At 35.4% G+C, this 14,193-nt stretch overlaps 1 protein-coding gene across 1 annotated transcript in view; it reads right to left on the minus strand.

The window, feature by feature from the left end:
• Nucleotides 1-6,597, minus strand: part of MYH8 (myosin heavy chain 8) — a 29,890-nt gene extending 23,293 nt beyond the window's left edge. Inside the window, exons 1-10 of the mRNA XM_054459133.2 lie at nucleotides 6,388-6,597; nucleotides 5,262-5,405; nucleotides 5,020-5,176; nucleotides 2,060-2,087; nucleotides 1,851-1,959; nucleotides 1,671-1,763; nucleotides 1,481-1,544; nucleotides 754-852; nucleotides 560-663; nucleotides 270-408 (exon numbers count right to left, since the gene is read on the minus strand). Coding sequence (XP_054315108.1) covers nucleotides 270-408; nucleotides 560-663; nucleotides 754-852; nucleotides 1,481-1,544; nucleotides 1,671-1,763; nucleotides 1,851-1,959; nucleotides 2,060-2,087; nucleotides 5,020-5,176; nucleotides 5,262-5,405; nucleotides 6,388-6,597 — 1,147 coding nt within the window. The remainder of the gene's footprint in view (nucleotides 1-269; nucleotides 409-559; nucleotides 664-753; nucleotides 853-1,480; nucleotides 1,545-1,670; nucleotides 1,764-1,850; nucleotides 1,960-2,059; nucleotides 2,088-5,019; nucleotides 5,177-5,261; nucleotides 5,406-6,387) is intronic.
• Nucleotides 6,598-14,193: the final 7,596 nt, after the last annotated feature.

Here is a 14,193-nt window from a genome sequence, read left to right on the forward strand (position 1 = left end):
GCACTATTATACCTCATTCTATCTCATAGTTCGTGCTTATAAGTGGCTATTGGGGTTTGTTTGTGACTTATTTGGGCTGGATGGAAATGATGGAGACATGGAGATGTAAGGAAGGGAGGGGGTGAGGAAAGCATGCAGTGTGTGTAAATGTGTATATGCCCTTCACAAGTCACAAGTCCAGCCACAAAGGAGATGTGAGTGTAAAATAGGATTTTTTTTTTTTTTTGCTACATTCTCTCATTAAACCCAGATAAAGTTTCATTTGGTACCTTCTGTGCCATCTGGCTCAGCTTGCTCCTCACGCTGCTTTTGCTTGAATTTCATGTTCCCATAATGCATCACAGCCCCTGTGAGTTTATAGATGGACACTTTCTCTTCAGGAGTGAAGCCCAGGATGTCAATGGCACTCTACCAGGAAAAATGAGAGGACAAAGGTTAGGGCTGAAGAGACTAACTTATAAGAGAATTTATACATATCCTAAGGTAACCACACCTACAGTAGTTTGCTATTGTCATTTCCATATGTAATAGATTTTTTAAATTAGTGTTTTTGACTTACATCAGTGGCCATCAACTCTTCTTGGTCATCAATGCTGGGCACTGTGATCTCCCCCTGACTGACGAAGGCATAGTCGTATGGGTTGGTGGTGATCAGGAGCATTTCTGGGTCACAGAATTCAGGGCATATGTTTTACATTAGACATTGTTAATAAAACTATTAACTTCCCTCTATGACTTTAAGTCCTTTCTTACCAATTAGATCTGGCTTCTTATTGGAAGTGATCTGATAAAAAATATGGTAGCTTCTTTCCGCCTTTAGCTGGAAAGTAACTCTGGACTTTTCTAAAAGATCTGGAGAGGGAAATAGACATCGAGTTAGAAAAAAGTATCAATGCTTCTGAGATAGTAAATGAACCTCACGTCTTTGGTCAAATTTGGGGCATTACATTTGGCTCCAATGAGATTTCAACTTGATGACCAATTGCAGATGGACAGTGATTCTCACTGTCTAAGAGCAGCAACTGAAGCATACCTGCTCTAAAACAAATATATTTTTCACATGAAGGATCCATGACCTCTGTATTTTAGTTGATCCCTAATATCCTCTCCTTCTTTGGATCACCTAGGATTCACTCTGTGGTGAGGGGCTACCTTGGAAACATCTACCAAAACTCAGATCAGGAGCAAACCACAGAGATGTATTGGAAACCCATAGGTAGCCCAGTTTTTGTCCTGGAAAAAATCATAGTTGCTTCTGAGGCAGGAATTTCTCTAGGATGTGTTACAGAACCATCAAGTCTGAGATTGAGATAAAGGGAGCACTCAGTGGATTATGGGTAAGCCTAGCATTAGCTTACAGGCAGTACTGGCAGCAGACTACCCTTTTAACAGGCTTCATGCACAGCAAGGGTGGCAAAATATCCCTGCAAATGAAATCACTTGTCTCTCTGTTTTGATTTTCAATGGCCCTGTTACTCACATGTTTCTATATCAGCAGATGCCAGCTTCCCCGTAGTACCAAAGTGGATTCTAATGAATTTACCCTTGAAAAGAATATTTAGTATTAGAAAACTGAAACACAAAGAGAGATGCAACTGAAATAATAATTCGGACGTGGCTACTCTGGAAGTCAGGGGTTGAGTAGACCCCTTTGTGACCAAGAGACTCACAAAGCGAGAGGAGTTGTCATTCCTCACGGTTTTGGCATTGCCAAAAGCCTCCAGTAGGGGATTGGCACTGATGATTTGATCTTCCAGAGTCCCCTGCAAAGGAAGGAGCAGTTCTCACATCTGGGACTCCAGATGTCTGAGAGCCTTGACAGAGGCTTTGACTCTGGCTACCAGACCTACCTGCATTTTGCCAGATTCATCCTTCTTCTTCTCTCCAGTAACTGCAATTGTTGCAAAGTATTGGATGACACGCTTGGTGTTCACAGTCTTTCCGGCACCAGATTCTCCACTGTCAGACAGAAATCAGAGAAGAGATCAAAGAACTATGGCCTGCATTGTCAACATCTAAGACAATCCTTGCAAATCAGAGAAGAAAAAAAATCACATACGTGATCAGGATGGACTGGTTCTCTCGATCTGTGAAAGAATTCAAAATCATCAGTTAAAAAAATGCATATTTAATATGAAGAGTATTGAATCAGTTCAGATCAAACACAGCTTGTTCTTTTTAACTTTTTGAAGATGTCACCTTTGGTTTTGGTTTTGTGCTTATCCTCCAAAATAGCCAATTGCTTCTCACTGTAAAATTTGTGAAAATGAGAGCAAAGAATCATCTATTCCTTTTTGTATTTTTAATTTTTGTGGTAAGATACACATAACATAAAATTTACCATCTTAACCATTTTTAAGTGTAGAAATCACTGGCAGTAAGTGCATTCATAAAGTTGTAAAATCATCACCACCCTTCATCTCCATAACTCTTTTCATCTTGTCAAACTGAAACTCTGTATCCCTTAAACTCTTAACTCCCCATCTCCTACTCCTCGTGTTCCCTAGCACCCACCATTCTACTTTCTGCCTCTGTGAATTTGACTACTCTAGGTACCTCACGTAGGAATCATAGAGTATTTGTCTTTTTTGTGACTGGCTTATTTCACTCAGCATGATGTCCTCAAGGTTCGTTCATATTTTAGCATATGTCAGAATTTACTTCCTTTTAAAGGCAGGGTATCTTCTTGCATGTATATACCACATTTTGCTTATCCATTCATCTGTCGATGGATGCTTGGGTTGCTTCCATGTTTTTGCTATTGTAAATAATGCTGCTATTAACATAGTTGTACAAATGTCTCTTCCAGACCCTGTTTCCAGTTCTTTTGGGTATATACTCAGAAGTGGAATTGCTGGATCATACTGCAATTCTATTTCTAACTTGTTGAGGAACTACCATACTGTTTCCACAGTGGCTGAATCATTTTACATGATCACTAACAGTGCACAAGAGTTCTAATTTCTGCAGTTCTTGTCCAAATTTGTTATTTTCTGATTTTTCTGATAGTAAACATCCTAATGAGTGTAAGGTACATATTTGATTAATTTTTAAAACATTTATTATGGAAAATTCAAACATATACAAAAGTAGAGACAATAATATAATGAGTCTCCATGTGCCCATCATACAGATGCAATGGCTATTAACATTTGGCCAATTTTATATTATCTATACCCCATCCCAAGCTCACTGAATTATTTTAAAGAAAATCCCAGACATCTTATAATTTTATTTATAAATACTTCAATTAGAATTACAGAATTTTGAAGTCATAAAAGATCTTAGAAATTGCTTAGGCCAACTCTTACATTTAAGGGATAAAGAAACCGAGACCTGTAAAGGAGGAAGTGACTTTTCTAATATTAAGTACATAGCTAGTTAAGGTCAAATACATCCTCCTGGCCTCTTCTCAGCTTTTGATGTCACTAATTTGACTTCTGGCAATACTAAATAAGGAAGGGGTCTGGAATTGTGAATATATGTGTTCATCTGCTTTTATTTTCCTTTTAATCTTATATGCATTTCTAAATAATAAAAACAAATGTCACTAATTATGTGACTGATATGTTGTATTTATATCAATTTGCTGATTTGTTAAATCTCTAATTCTATAGTGTTAGATTATAGATTTTAGAGAATTTAAAACCTAAAAATCTATTCAGGGAAAATAGATACAAATCTGGATGTTATTTAGATGTAGATATAGACATAGATTTTAGAAAACTTTAGCCTTCTCTTCAGGGAAGTCGATGCAGATTTTGCATCCTATTCAGATAGATTTGTTTTCTAGTATAAGCAAAACCGTGGAAGATTATATCACATCTAGTGGGAGCACAGATAAGAAAACAATGTTCTGGTCTCTTGGCAATGCTAAAATAACATTCACCAGCTCAAAGGCTAGAGCTCTGCACCATTTTTTACAAAAATCATGTTTGGGAGCCATAAGTAACCTTGAATTTGGAGCAGCCGCAAACCCTGGGGAGCGGGGAGCTTGCTGAGTGGGAGGACAGGGGTAGTGGACATAGCTGTGTAAATGCAGCTGTTGAGTATTAAAACCTCTGAAATGAGCCAGCGTTTGGATAATTTCTGGGAGGTAGTTAGCTTTGTTGACAATCAAAGAACAGTTTACTGGCATAGAATCCTTGTAGAATTGATGGCCAATTTGTAATGGGAGATTCCTGTTTTATCCCTTCCTCTTTATTCTGCCCCTTGAAAAGACAATTTACAAACAAGTGCAAAAATACAAACCAAAAAGAAAGAAAAAACACCTTAGTTTCCAAAATTCCATGGAACAACAGGAAACTCAGGAATAGAAAGTATTTCCAAAGGCAGTGCATTTGGTGTGTGAAGATAAAAGTTTTTAATGCTGTATTTGGGCCTATAATGCGTATCAAAGCTGGTTGTTTATGCCTTGATAAGGCAGGAGTAACAGACTTTCATACAATTTAAACATTTTTCTCAGAAAAGATTTTTTCCTTTCATTGTAATAGGAAACTGCTTCAAATCTTTGGGAGGAAAATCATAGCTTTCTTTACTCATGTTTTACCCTTAAAGGCTGGCAATATTAGCTGTGTCATTCAAAAATAAACATAAGAATTCACAAAGTTTTCCAGCTGTGGCTGATAACTCTTTTCGTTGATTGCTGTGAGCCTGGGTATTTTTAAAAAGTCTATTTGAACATTTTTTTTCTATCCAAATTGGAAAGTAACAAAATATGGAAAACAATAAATATGTTTACAGTGGTCTAGTAATTGTTTCAGCTAGGCTTCCACTTAACTATCTGTGTTAGCTTGGGAAGGACAGTGAATTCAGTGAGCCTCACTTTTCTCATCTGTAAAATGGAGGTAGCTGCTGGGAAGAGCATAAGATGTCACAGCTGTGAAAGTTTTTTGAAAACAGTGAAGCCCCGTGTGGCTAGAATGTATTATTATAACATAATGAGGCTCAGAAGAGGTCTGTCTGTTCCGCAAAGATTCTATTTACACATTTCTGTAAATAGACGCCTCACTCACTCACCAGTCAACATGAACTGATAGGCATTGTCAGAGATGGAGAAGATGTGGGGCGGGGCCTCCTGGCGCTTTTTGCCTCTGTAGGCAGCCACCACCTCGGGCTTGTACACCGGCAGCCACTTGTAGGGGTTGACGGTGACACAGAAGAGGCCTGAGTAGGTCTGGGAAGATCAGAACATTTATCATTTGGATCTCATTTTTACTCAGAGAGATACATGAAATAAAAAGGTGTTTACAGACACTCACGTAGATCATCCAGGCTGCATAGCGCTCTTTGAGGTTGTACAGCACTCCAGGCTCGTGTAGATGAGTCATCATGGCCATGTCCTCGATTTTGTCATATTTCGGAGGGTTCATAGGGAAGACTTGGTCTTCCCTGACAGTTAGAGTCTGGTGAGTAAGCAAGAAACCAGTTCATTTTTGTTTGTTTGAGATAGAGTTTTGCTTTTGTTGCCCAGGCTGGAGTGCAGTGGCGCGATCTCAGCTCACTGCAACCTCCGCCTTCCTGCTTCAAGTGATTCTCCTGCCTCAGCCTCCTGAGTAGCTGGGATTGCAAGCACCCGTCACCATGCCCAGCTAATTTTTGTATTTTTAGTAGAGATGGGATTTCGCCATGTTGGCCAGGCTGGTCTCGAACTCCTGATCTCAGGTGATCCACCTGCCTCAGCCTCCCAAAGTGCTGGGATTACAGGCATGAGCCACTGCGCCTGGCTGAGACCAATTTGTTTTAATGGTTGGAGGTAGGGTTTATGTTTGCCTGTATATTTTGGTACAAAACTATAATCACACATACTTCTCATTATATTATTTAATGTCCTCTTAAAAAAGGCATGAAATATATTCATTTCAGAGTTTAATGTTAAGAAAACCTGTTTCCTATGATGAGCTAGGACACTATCTTTTTAAAAGATTTTTTCCTCCCACATTCTCTTATCCCAGATTTATCAGTTTATATCCTTTTATTCTTATTTTAATAGGCTGGATTTTTATTTTTTTCTTTCATTCATTAAGAAACTTCATTTTTTGGAAGGAATGGGAATATTAATACATTATTTAACTAAGTAAATATTTAACTTCTGATAGGAGGAGCTTGTTTTCATTTCTCTCAAGTTTGGAGATTCAGACTAGGAAGTGGGGAATTGAAGGGAAATGGTGAAGGCCATACATAGTGGGGTGAGGTCCTGTGCGAAGTTGAGAAGGGAAGACATGAAGGTACTGCTGTGAATTTCTTTTGCCTTCCACATCTGATGTCTCTACACTGACTAGAAGGGTGTTTGCATTGGCAACAGGCTTGGAGATTCCCAGTAAGTTAGGCTTCAACTTTTGAACCAAGAAATAAAATGAGGAGTATTTTCTCCCTGTTTTCACTTACTGCTCCACCTTCAGTCTTTACAGTTATTTTCCCTCCTTCTTTGCTTTGTATAGTGCTCTTCACATAGGATTCCTTGGGCTCCGCCACAAAGACAGATGTTTTAGCATCAAACGGCTTGTTTTGGGCCTCAATCCGCTCCTTTTCTGATTTTCGAAGATAGGGAGCAGCTTCGCCAAAAACAGCCATCTCAGCGTCCGAGCTCGCACTCATGGCTGTGATTTATTTCGCAAAGGATTCTGCCTAGGGAGGAGAGAAACGGGAGAGAGAGAAATAAAAAGCAGAAGTCACTAATGTGAGTTAGGATTTGAAATGACAGAAATGTTGAACATAGCCTGTGCTGTAACTGTTCCTCCAAACTGGCACTCCCCAGTATTCTAACATAGTTTAAAGGACAAGTTTGGAGTGAGACTGTAATTTGAGATTTCATTTTTAGGACTGTGAATTTTCTTTCCAGATCACATATCACATATCTTGATCCTCAGGGATAGGGTACCTACAATTGAATTAGAATGAAACCTCTACAGCTAAAACTATTGATGGATTGTTTTATAGCAACTGTCATTATTTAATTCCCTCTCCTCTTTCTGCATAATGTTTGTCTGTGCCATATGCCAGGACAATCACATAGTGAGAAAAGAAAGTTTGTCTTGTTCAAATGAAGATTCATATTTTCAAAGCTATCAAAAAACCTTTGCCTTTTAAGGTGACCATTTTCTCTCATAAAGCAAATAATTATTTTTAACATCTTTATGTTGATATTTGGTGTTATATCTCTCAGCGGATTGTTAGAAGAACATAATACATTCTAGTACTCTGAATTTTTTGTCATTTGGCTTGTTCCCAACAGACTTAGCATTGCCTTGATTCCAAAATCTTTTTTGACATGAGAGATTTCAGCTGTCAGTTAACAGATCTAACCATAGAGGTATGAGGGCTTCAGCACAAAGGCTCTTCTTCCCACATAAATTCCATGGGGTTCTTTTCTTTCCATCCAGAAAACAGAGAAAAAAGTTTAAGAGTACATCACATGCATGCAAGCCATTGTCTTCTGATTAATAGATAGGCCTCTGCAATGTGGACATGTTAGATTGGTTGAGTTTTTCATTTATTTTCAATTAGTAAGTTACTTAGGGAAGGGCAGGATCCCTCTTAAATTAGTCATGGTATTTAGTCATGGTATTACACCCCGTGGATGTAACACTTGAGACCTTTTAAGTAAATAATAATAAGTCTTTCTAACAACAAATAATGAATCATCAAAGGTAGCTAAAATATAATGGTTTTAATAATGGTGTTTGTGTTTATATTTTTAGGAAAGAATCTTTCTGGAGTCTTTAAAAGCGTCTATAAAATGTCTTAAGTGTTCAATGCTTTGCCATAGAAGAAGACTGGCATGGACTAGTCTGTTGCCACTGGACAGTTCTAAGCACAGCTGAGAACTCACTGTCAAAGCTAATTCTGTCCTAAACGGTCTTTTAATCTTGAAACTCAAATGAGGATAATCTCTGAGAAGAAGACATTTTGAAAAAGTTATTTTCTAGCATTTATAAACACTCATTTGGAAACAATCTTTCCTGATATGACTCCAAAAACATGGAAATGGTGTATAATTAAGGATTGTTCACAGCTTCATTAGACTATATCCCGTCTGTCATCAATAAATTAATAAAGCCAAGTCTTACCTCTGGAGTCCCAGATGAAAATGCAGGTTCAGAAGTGTTCCACTCTGTAAAACAACAAGCTTCTTATTAGTGATGCTCCGAAATTCCAGTATTATAGTTACAGAATTGAAGTTTCCCTACCCTAAAGCTTGGTTCTATGAAGACAAAAGTTAAGATTGAGAGAGCAGTTTAATGCTCACAGATAGCTACGAGGTTAGCCCTTTTGCCCCACCTGGGGTTTTTCGAGTTCCAAGGCCCTCATCACTTACCTCTGGGTACTTGGTGGAGATAAGGCACAAGGGTCAGTCCTGCTTATATAGGAACTAATGTGCTGATGCTGCAACTACCACCTCTTTGTTAGGGCAAGACATTTGGCAACATGAACCCTCAGCATAGTTTGTAGTGACATTTGTCATGTTTGGATATAATTAGAAGTATTCATATCATTTTGAGTATGCAAACCAATCTCCTATAAATAATTTGACAGAGACCGATCTGCCAGCAGAGAATGCTTTCTAGTGTGCTGGGAAGGGAATCTTTGACAGTGCCTGATGGGGCCTCGGAGTAAGTTCTTAAGAGCTGTATTCAATTTGGCAAACTCTTTCATGCATGCCTGTGGTAGCCAAATGATCAGATACCCGGGACACACGGCTGTCAGGGCCTTAAGCACGTTTCCTTATTTGTTGCCACAGGAACCCCCCACTGCATTCCCTTGGGCCACTACAGATGCTCACTCTTGAAGTCCAGGCTTAGACAGCAGAGATTCTACATTGAGTCTCCACCATTGGGCCAGTGCCCATTCATCTAACATTGAAAAACATTATTAGTAGAAAATAATATGTGTTTATCACAGAAAAAAATACAGGTAAGTAAAAAAAGTCTCTGTAATCTCGAATGCAGAAATAAGATAGAGAGGCATGTAAGTGGGATCATATTATAGATGCGTATATAGTACATGTATGCCTTGTAATCTGCTTTAACAATTAATATCTCACTAATGTCATTTATACCCTATTCTTTAAATAAATTATGATTTTTTTAAATTAAACTCTTTCCTTTTTTTAAGGTCAGATATATTGAAGTATAATTTACATAGAGTCAAATTCCCTCTTTTTAAGTGACAGTTTTACGAGGTTTTTTGCTTGTATTTTAAAAAATTTTTTAAACTTTATAATAGAATTTATTTCCTTTGTTGTATGATTCTATGAGTTTTTATACATGTATTGATTCATGTAACCACCACCACAGATAGGATGCAGAACAATTCCAGGCCTATGAGTTTGATAAATATTTGCAGTTGTGTAACCTCTTACATTGTAATTACATAAAAATTAAAGCCTTAGAGATTAGGCTAAATTTTCCCTTTGATGAACACTCACAATGCTGGTATCTCCCTTTTCTCCCAAGGTAACTATGGATACCCGTTTGGTTTGTAATATTGCAGACCTTTTCTGTACATTTACATATGTATTTTCTGGGAAAATATAAATTAGTAAAACTGGTCTAAGGAAATTGGCCCATAGAAAATTTATAATATATAATATAGATATTTAAAATATAGATAGTATTATAGTTTATTTATTTACAAACTTTCTTTTTTCATTCTACACTCTTGGATCATTTGCTGTGTTAGTACATAAATAATAATATGAAAAAATTTCAAACGTATACAAAAGTAGAGGGGGTAGCATAATGAATCTAGTGTATTCATCATCCAGCACTGATAATTATCAGTCCATGGTCAGTCTTGTTTCATATATGTTCTCACCATTCCCTCTATCGCTGGATTATTTTGATATTACTCATTTTTAAATTTCTATGTAAAATTCCATAGGTTTAATATTGTAATAATTTTTTTTATACAAGTTCTAAAAAGTTTCTCCTGATTTAATAATGATCTTTACTGTGGGATCTCAGTCTTCTAAAGGTTTTACACCTTTAGGTAGTCAGAGCTATAAAAAATTTTCTTTTATATTTTCGGTTTTTTATGTGTATTGTATAAGAAAAACTTTAACTCAAGAGCTCAGAGTCATACATATATTCTTCTGTATTTTCAATCTAATGCTTACAAAATAGTGAGATTTGTAATCCTGTATTTTCAGTCTAATGCTTAAAAATAGTGAGATTTGTAATCCAGCTGTGTGTGTGTTTGTGTGTATGTAATCTGTTTCTGGATTCCATATTTTGTACTGTATTTCTATGCCGATAGCATAGGTTGTGAAGACCAGTAGGGCCAATTTTCCCTAATTATTCAAAGTTGTCCTGTTAATTTTTACCTTCTACTATATGAGTTTCAGAATCATGTTTTTCAGGTTATATGGAAAATTCTATTGGAATTTTGATTTTGATTAAATTGATTTAATAGATTAATTTGATAAGAGTTGGTAGCTTTATAAAAGTGAGTCTTTCAGTTTATAAGTATGATAGATTTTCCTGTTTATTCCAAGTCCTTTTAAAAAATATTTTTTTGTCATTTTTAAAAGTTTTTTCCATAATGATCTTAGATTCCTTGTTAGGTTTATTCCCACAAATTTTATAGTTTTTTGTTGATATGTTGAGTAGGATTATTTTTTCTATTACACTTTCTACTTGGTTACTACTGGCATGTGGCAGACAAGTTTGCATAATCAGAGCTTCACTTTTGTTTGTGGCAGTAGTATGCCAAACTATATATTATTATATTCAGACTCTCAGCATAGGGTAACCATATGACACTGTTTTGGCTAATGGAATGCAAGCAGAAGTTGCTGGGTGGAGCTTCCAGAAAAGCTCTTTTCTAAAAAAGAGTAGACTTTGCTCATACTACCTTTTTCTTTCCTATCTCTATCTTTCTCCTACGTAGAACACAGATGTAATGGCTAGAAATACAGCCTTAAAAGAAAGGTCAAGAAATTTTTGGAGACCTTAGCCTTGACACCTGTGAGCTGAATTTCATTGTGTGAAGAAAAAAGTAAAGCACTAATTTTTTGAGGCATTGTTTACTGAGGTTTTTTTTTTTGTTACATACAAACACAATCCCTAACAGATACATGGTGTTTCAGAAAGTTACTGACTTTTCTGTGTTAACTGTTATCTGGCCCTCTTGCCGAACTCTCTTATCACCTCTAATAATTTATTTGATGCTCTTGGATTTTCAATGTGTCATGCACAAATAATCACAATTTGTGTCTTCTTTCTCTTGTCACTTATATGTTATTTTTTCCCCTTTTCTTATTGCATTGTCTATGACATTTAGGACAGTGTTGAATAGTATTAATACAGTATTAATACTGAGATACTTGTGTACATATCCTCTGCAAGATAAGGGCATCCTTATCTTGTTCTTGACTTTTATTGGATTGCATCTGATGTTTCACCAAACATAATATTTACTGTATACTTTGTATCTAGTTTGCTAATCATTTGGATCATAAAAATGAGTTAAATAGTTCTATTTCTAGGTATATGCCCGAGAGAATTGAAAGCATGTTTATATAAAAACTTGTACATAAAGTTCATAGCAACGTTATCTGTAATAGCCAAAAAGTGGGAACAATCAGATGTCCATCAGGCAACAGGTAGGTAAGCAAAATCCTGTTGATCCTACAATGGAATCTATTAATACAATGAAATATTATTCAACCATAAGAAGGAATGAAGTTAGATGCTACCATATGGGTGAACCTAAAAATATTATGTTAAGTGAAAGAAGCCTGACACAAAGGGCCCATATTTGATGATTCTGTAGATCTAAAATGCCCAGAATAGGTAAATCCATAGAGAAAGAAAATAGATTAGTGATTGCCAGAGGATGTGGAGAGAAGAGAATTGGGGAGTGACTGAAAATGGACATGGAGTTTCTTTCTGGGGTGATGAAAACATTCTGGAATTAATAGTGATGGTTGCATAACTTTGTGAATCTAATAAAAACCACTAAATTATATACTTTAAATTGTGAATTTTATGGTATGTGAATTATGTCTACACATAATGGATTGGATTTTACCAATTTTTTTAGATCTGTTGAGATTACTGTTTTTCTCCCCTAACCTGTCAATGGAGTGAATTATATGGTAGGTTTTTCTCACCTTTACCACCCTAGAATTCATGAAATAAAAGCTATTGATATAATATTGTTTAATTCTCTGCTGCTTTCAGTTTTCTAAATTTTTATTGGAATTTTTACATCTGAGTTCATATATGACTAGGTCAAAGTTTTATGTGCTATCATTTTCTTGTTTTGATATTAGGATCATATTAGTCTTGTAAAATAAACTGAGCAGCTTCCCATTTGTTTGTGTTTTCTATAACATTGTGTTTGAGATGTGAATTATCTGTTCCATGATGGTTTGATAGAGTTCCTCCATGGAATTCTTTTGACCTCTAGCCTTTGTGGAATATAATTTTTTTACTCTTATTGAGTTTTTTTTTATGATTATTGATTAGTCTTTGTAGAGTTTCTACTTGTCTTTTGGCCCATTGGATAATTTATATTTTCCTATAAAATTGCTTATTTTGTGTGAGTTTTTATATTTTTGGGTCTTTTTTTGTGCATATCTCTTTATAATAAAAAATCTCAGTTTAGTCATCTGTTTCATTTTATTATTTATATTAATTTTATTCTTCTTTTTATTTTAAATCATATTTGCCAAAGTTTTATCTTTTTCATTTAGTTTTACTGAATAGCTTTTATTTTCTAATTTATTATTTTCTTTTAGTTTTATCAATTGCTTTATTTCCTTAGATTTGTTTTGATTATTTATAATTAGTTTAAAATTTGGTTCTCGTTTCAACTCCCAAATTATTTAAAGCATTTTGTTTTTTAAACTTCCAGGTGTATAAATTTGGGTGTTGGGCAGGTGGATTTCATCTAGCTGTTAATTATTTTTATCTTTTGTGAGTGTGTGCAGTTGTGGTGTGTTCATACCCTAGTATGCCCAAAGGGAATGAGGATTGTGGTTCCTGTGATTGTGCTCGTATGTGTGGATGTAAGTAATAAAACAATTCAAATAGTATCCAATACCCCACGAAACTCTCATGATCTTCTGTATTATAACTCATGTCTTCCTTCCTTAAAAGGTTACTATGAATTTATTTTTATGATAATTATCTCTCTGCATTTCTTAATGTTTTAAAATTTTGTATATGCATCCCTAGTTTAGTTTTGCTGGTTTTGAACTTCATGTGAATACAACTAAATTTATTTTTTAGTATCTTACTTCTTTTGCCCAAAATTATTGTTGTGAGATTTTTCCATGAAGTTGCATGTAACTGTGTTTTATATTCATTGTGTACAGTATTACATTGTATAGTAATATGATAATTTATTTATTCATTCTACTGCAGACAAATTTTTGGATTGTTCCCAGTTTTTGGCTGTAGTTTATTGATTGATTGATTGCATGATGAACAGTGACTGTCACCTGTATGATATCTCATTCTAGAATTAGTTGACATTTCTTTTGTGGCTTTGTTCATAGATCAGGGTATTTTTTTTAAACATCTTTATTTAGGTAGAATTTTACATACCTTAAATGTCATCCATTTTAAGTATACAGTTTAATGAATTTTAGTAAACATATAAAGTTGTGTATTCATCACCACAATCTAGTTTTAGAACACTTTTATCAATCCAAAAAGTTTCCTTTTGCTCATTTGCTGTTAAGTCTCATTCAACCCCAAACCTTGGGGAACCACTGATCTGCTTTTTGTCTCTATAATTTTGCCTTCTTAAGAAATTGTATAGAAATGGAATCCTACAATAGGCAATTTTTTGTGTCTGGCTTCTTTCCCTTAGCGTTTTCATTTCAACTCCCAAATTATTTTGCTTTTTAAACTTCCAGGTGTAGAAAGTTGGGTGCTGGGGAGGCAGATTTTATCTAACTATTAACTTTGTATCTTTTGTGAGTGTGTTTGGTTGTTGTGTGTTCATATCCTAGAAGAAAATTCAATTTTTTGAATTTCATCTATGTTGTTTTATGTGTCAGTAATTCATTTCTTTTTATGAATGTATATGTGGTAGTCCATTATATAGAAGTACCACATTTTGTTATCCATTCACCAGTTGATGGACATTTGAATTCTTCCTAGTTTTTGGCTTTTATAAATAATGGTGTTATTAACATTCCACGTAAGTTGTTGTTTAGACATTTGTTTTTATTGGTTT

Source organism: Pongo pygmaeus, chromosome 19, assembly GCF_028885625.2.
Source record: "Pongo pygmaeus isolate AG05252 chromosome 19, NHGRI_mPonPyg2-v2.0_pri, whole genome shotgun sequence".
Taxonomy (NCBI): Eukaryota; Metazoa; Chordata; class Mammalia; order Primates; family Hominidae; genus Pongo; species Pongo pygmaeus.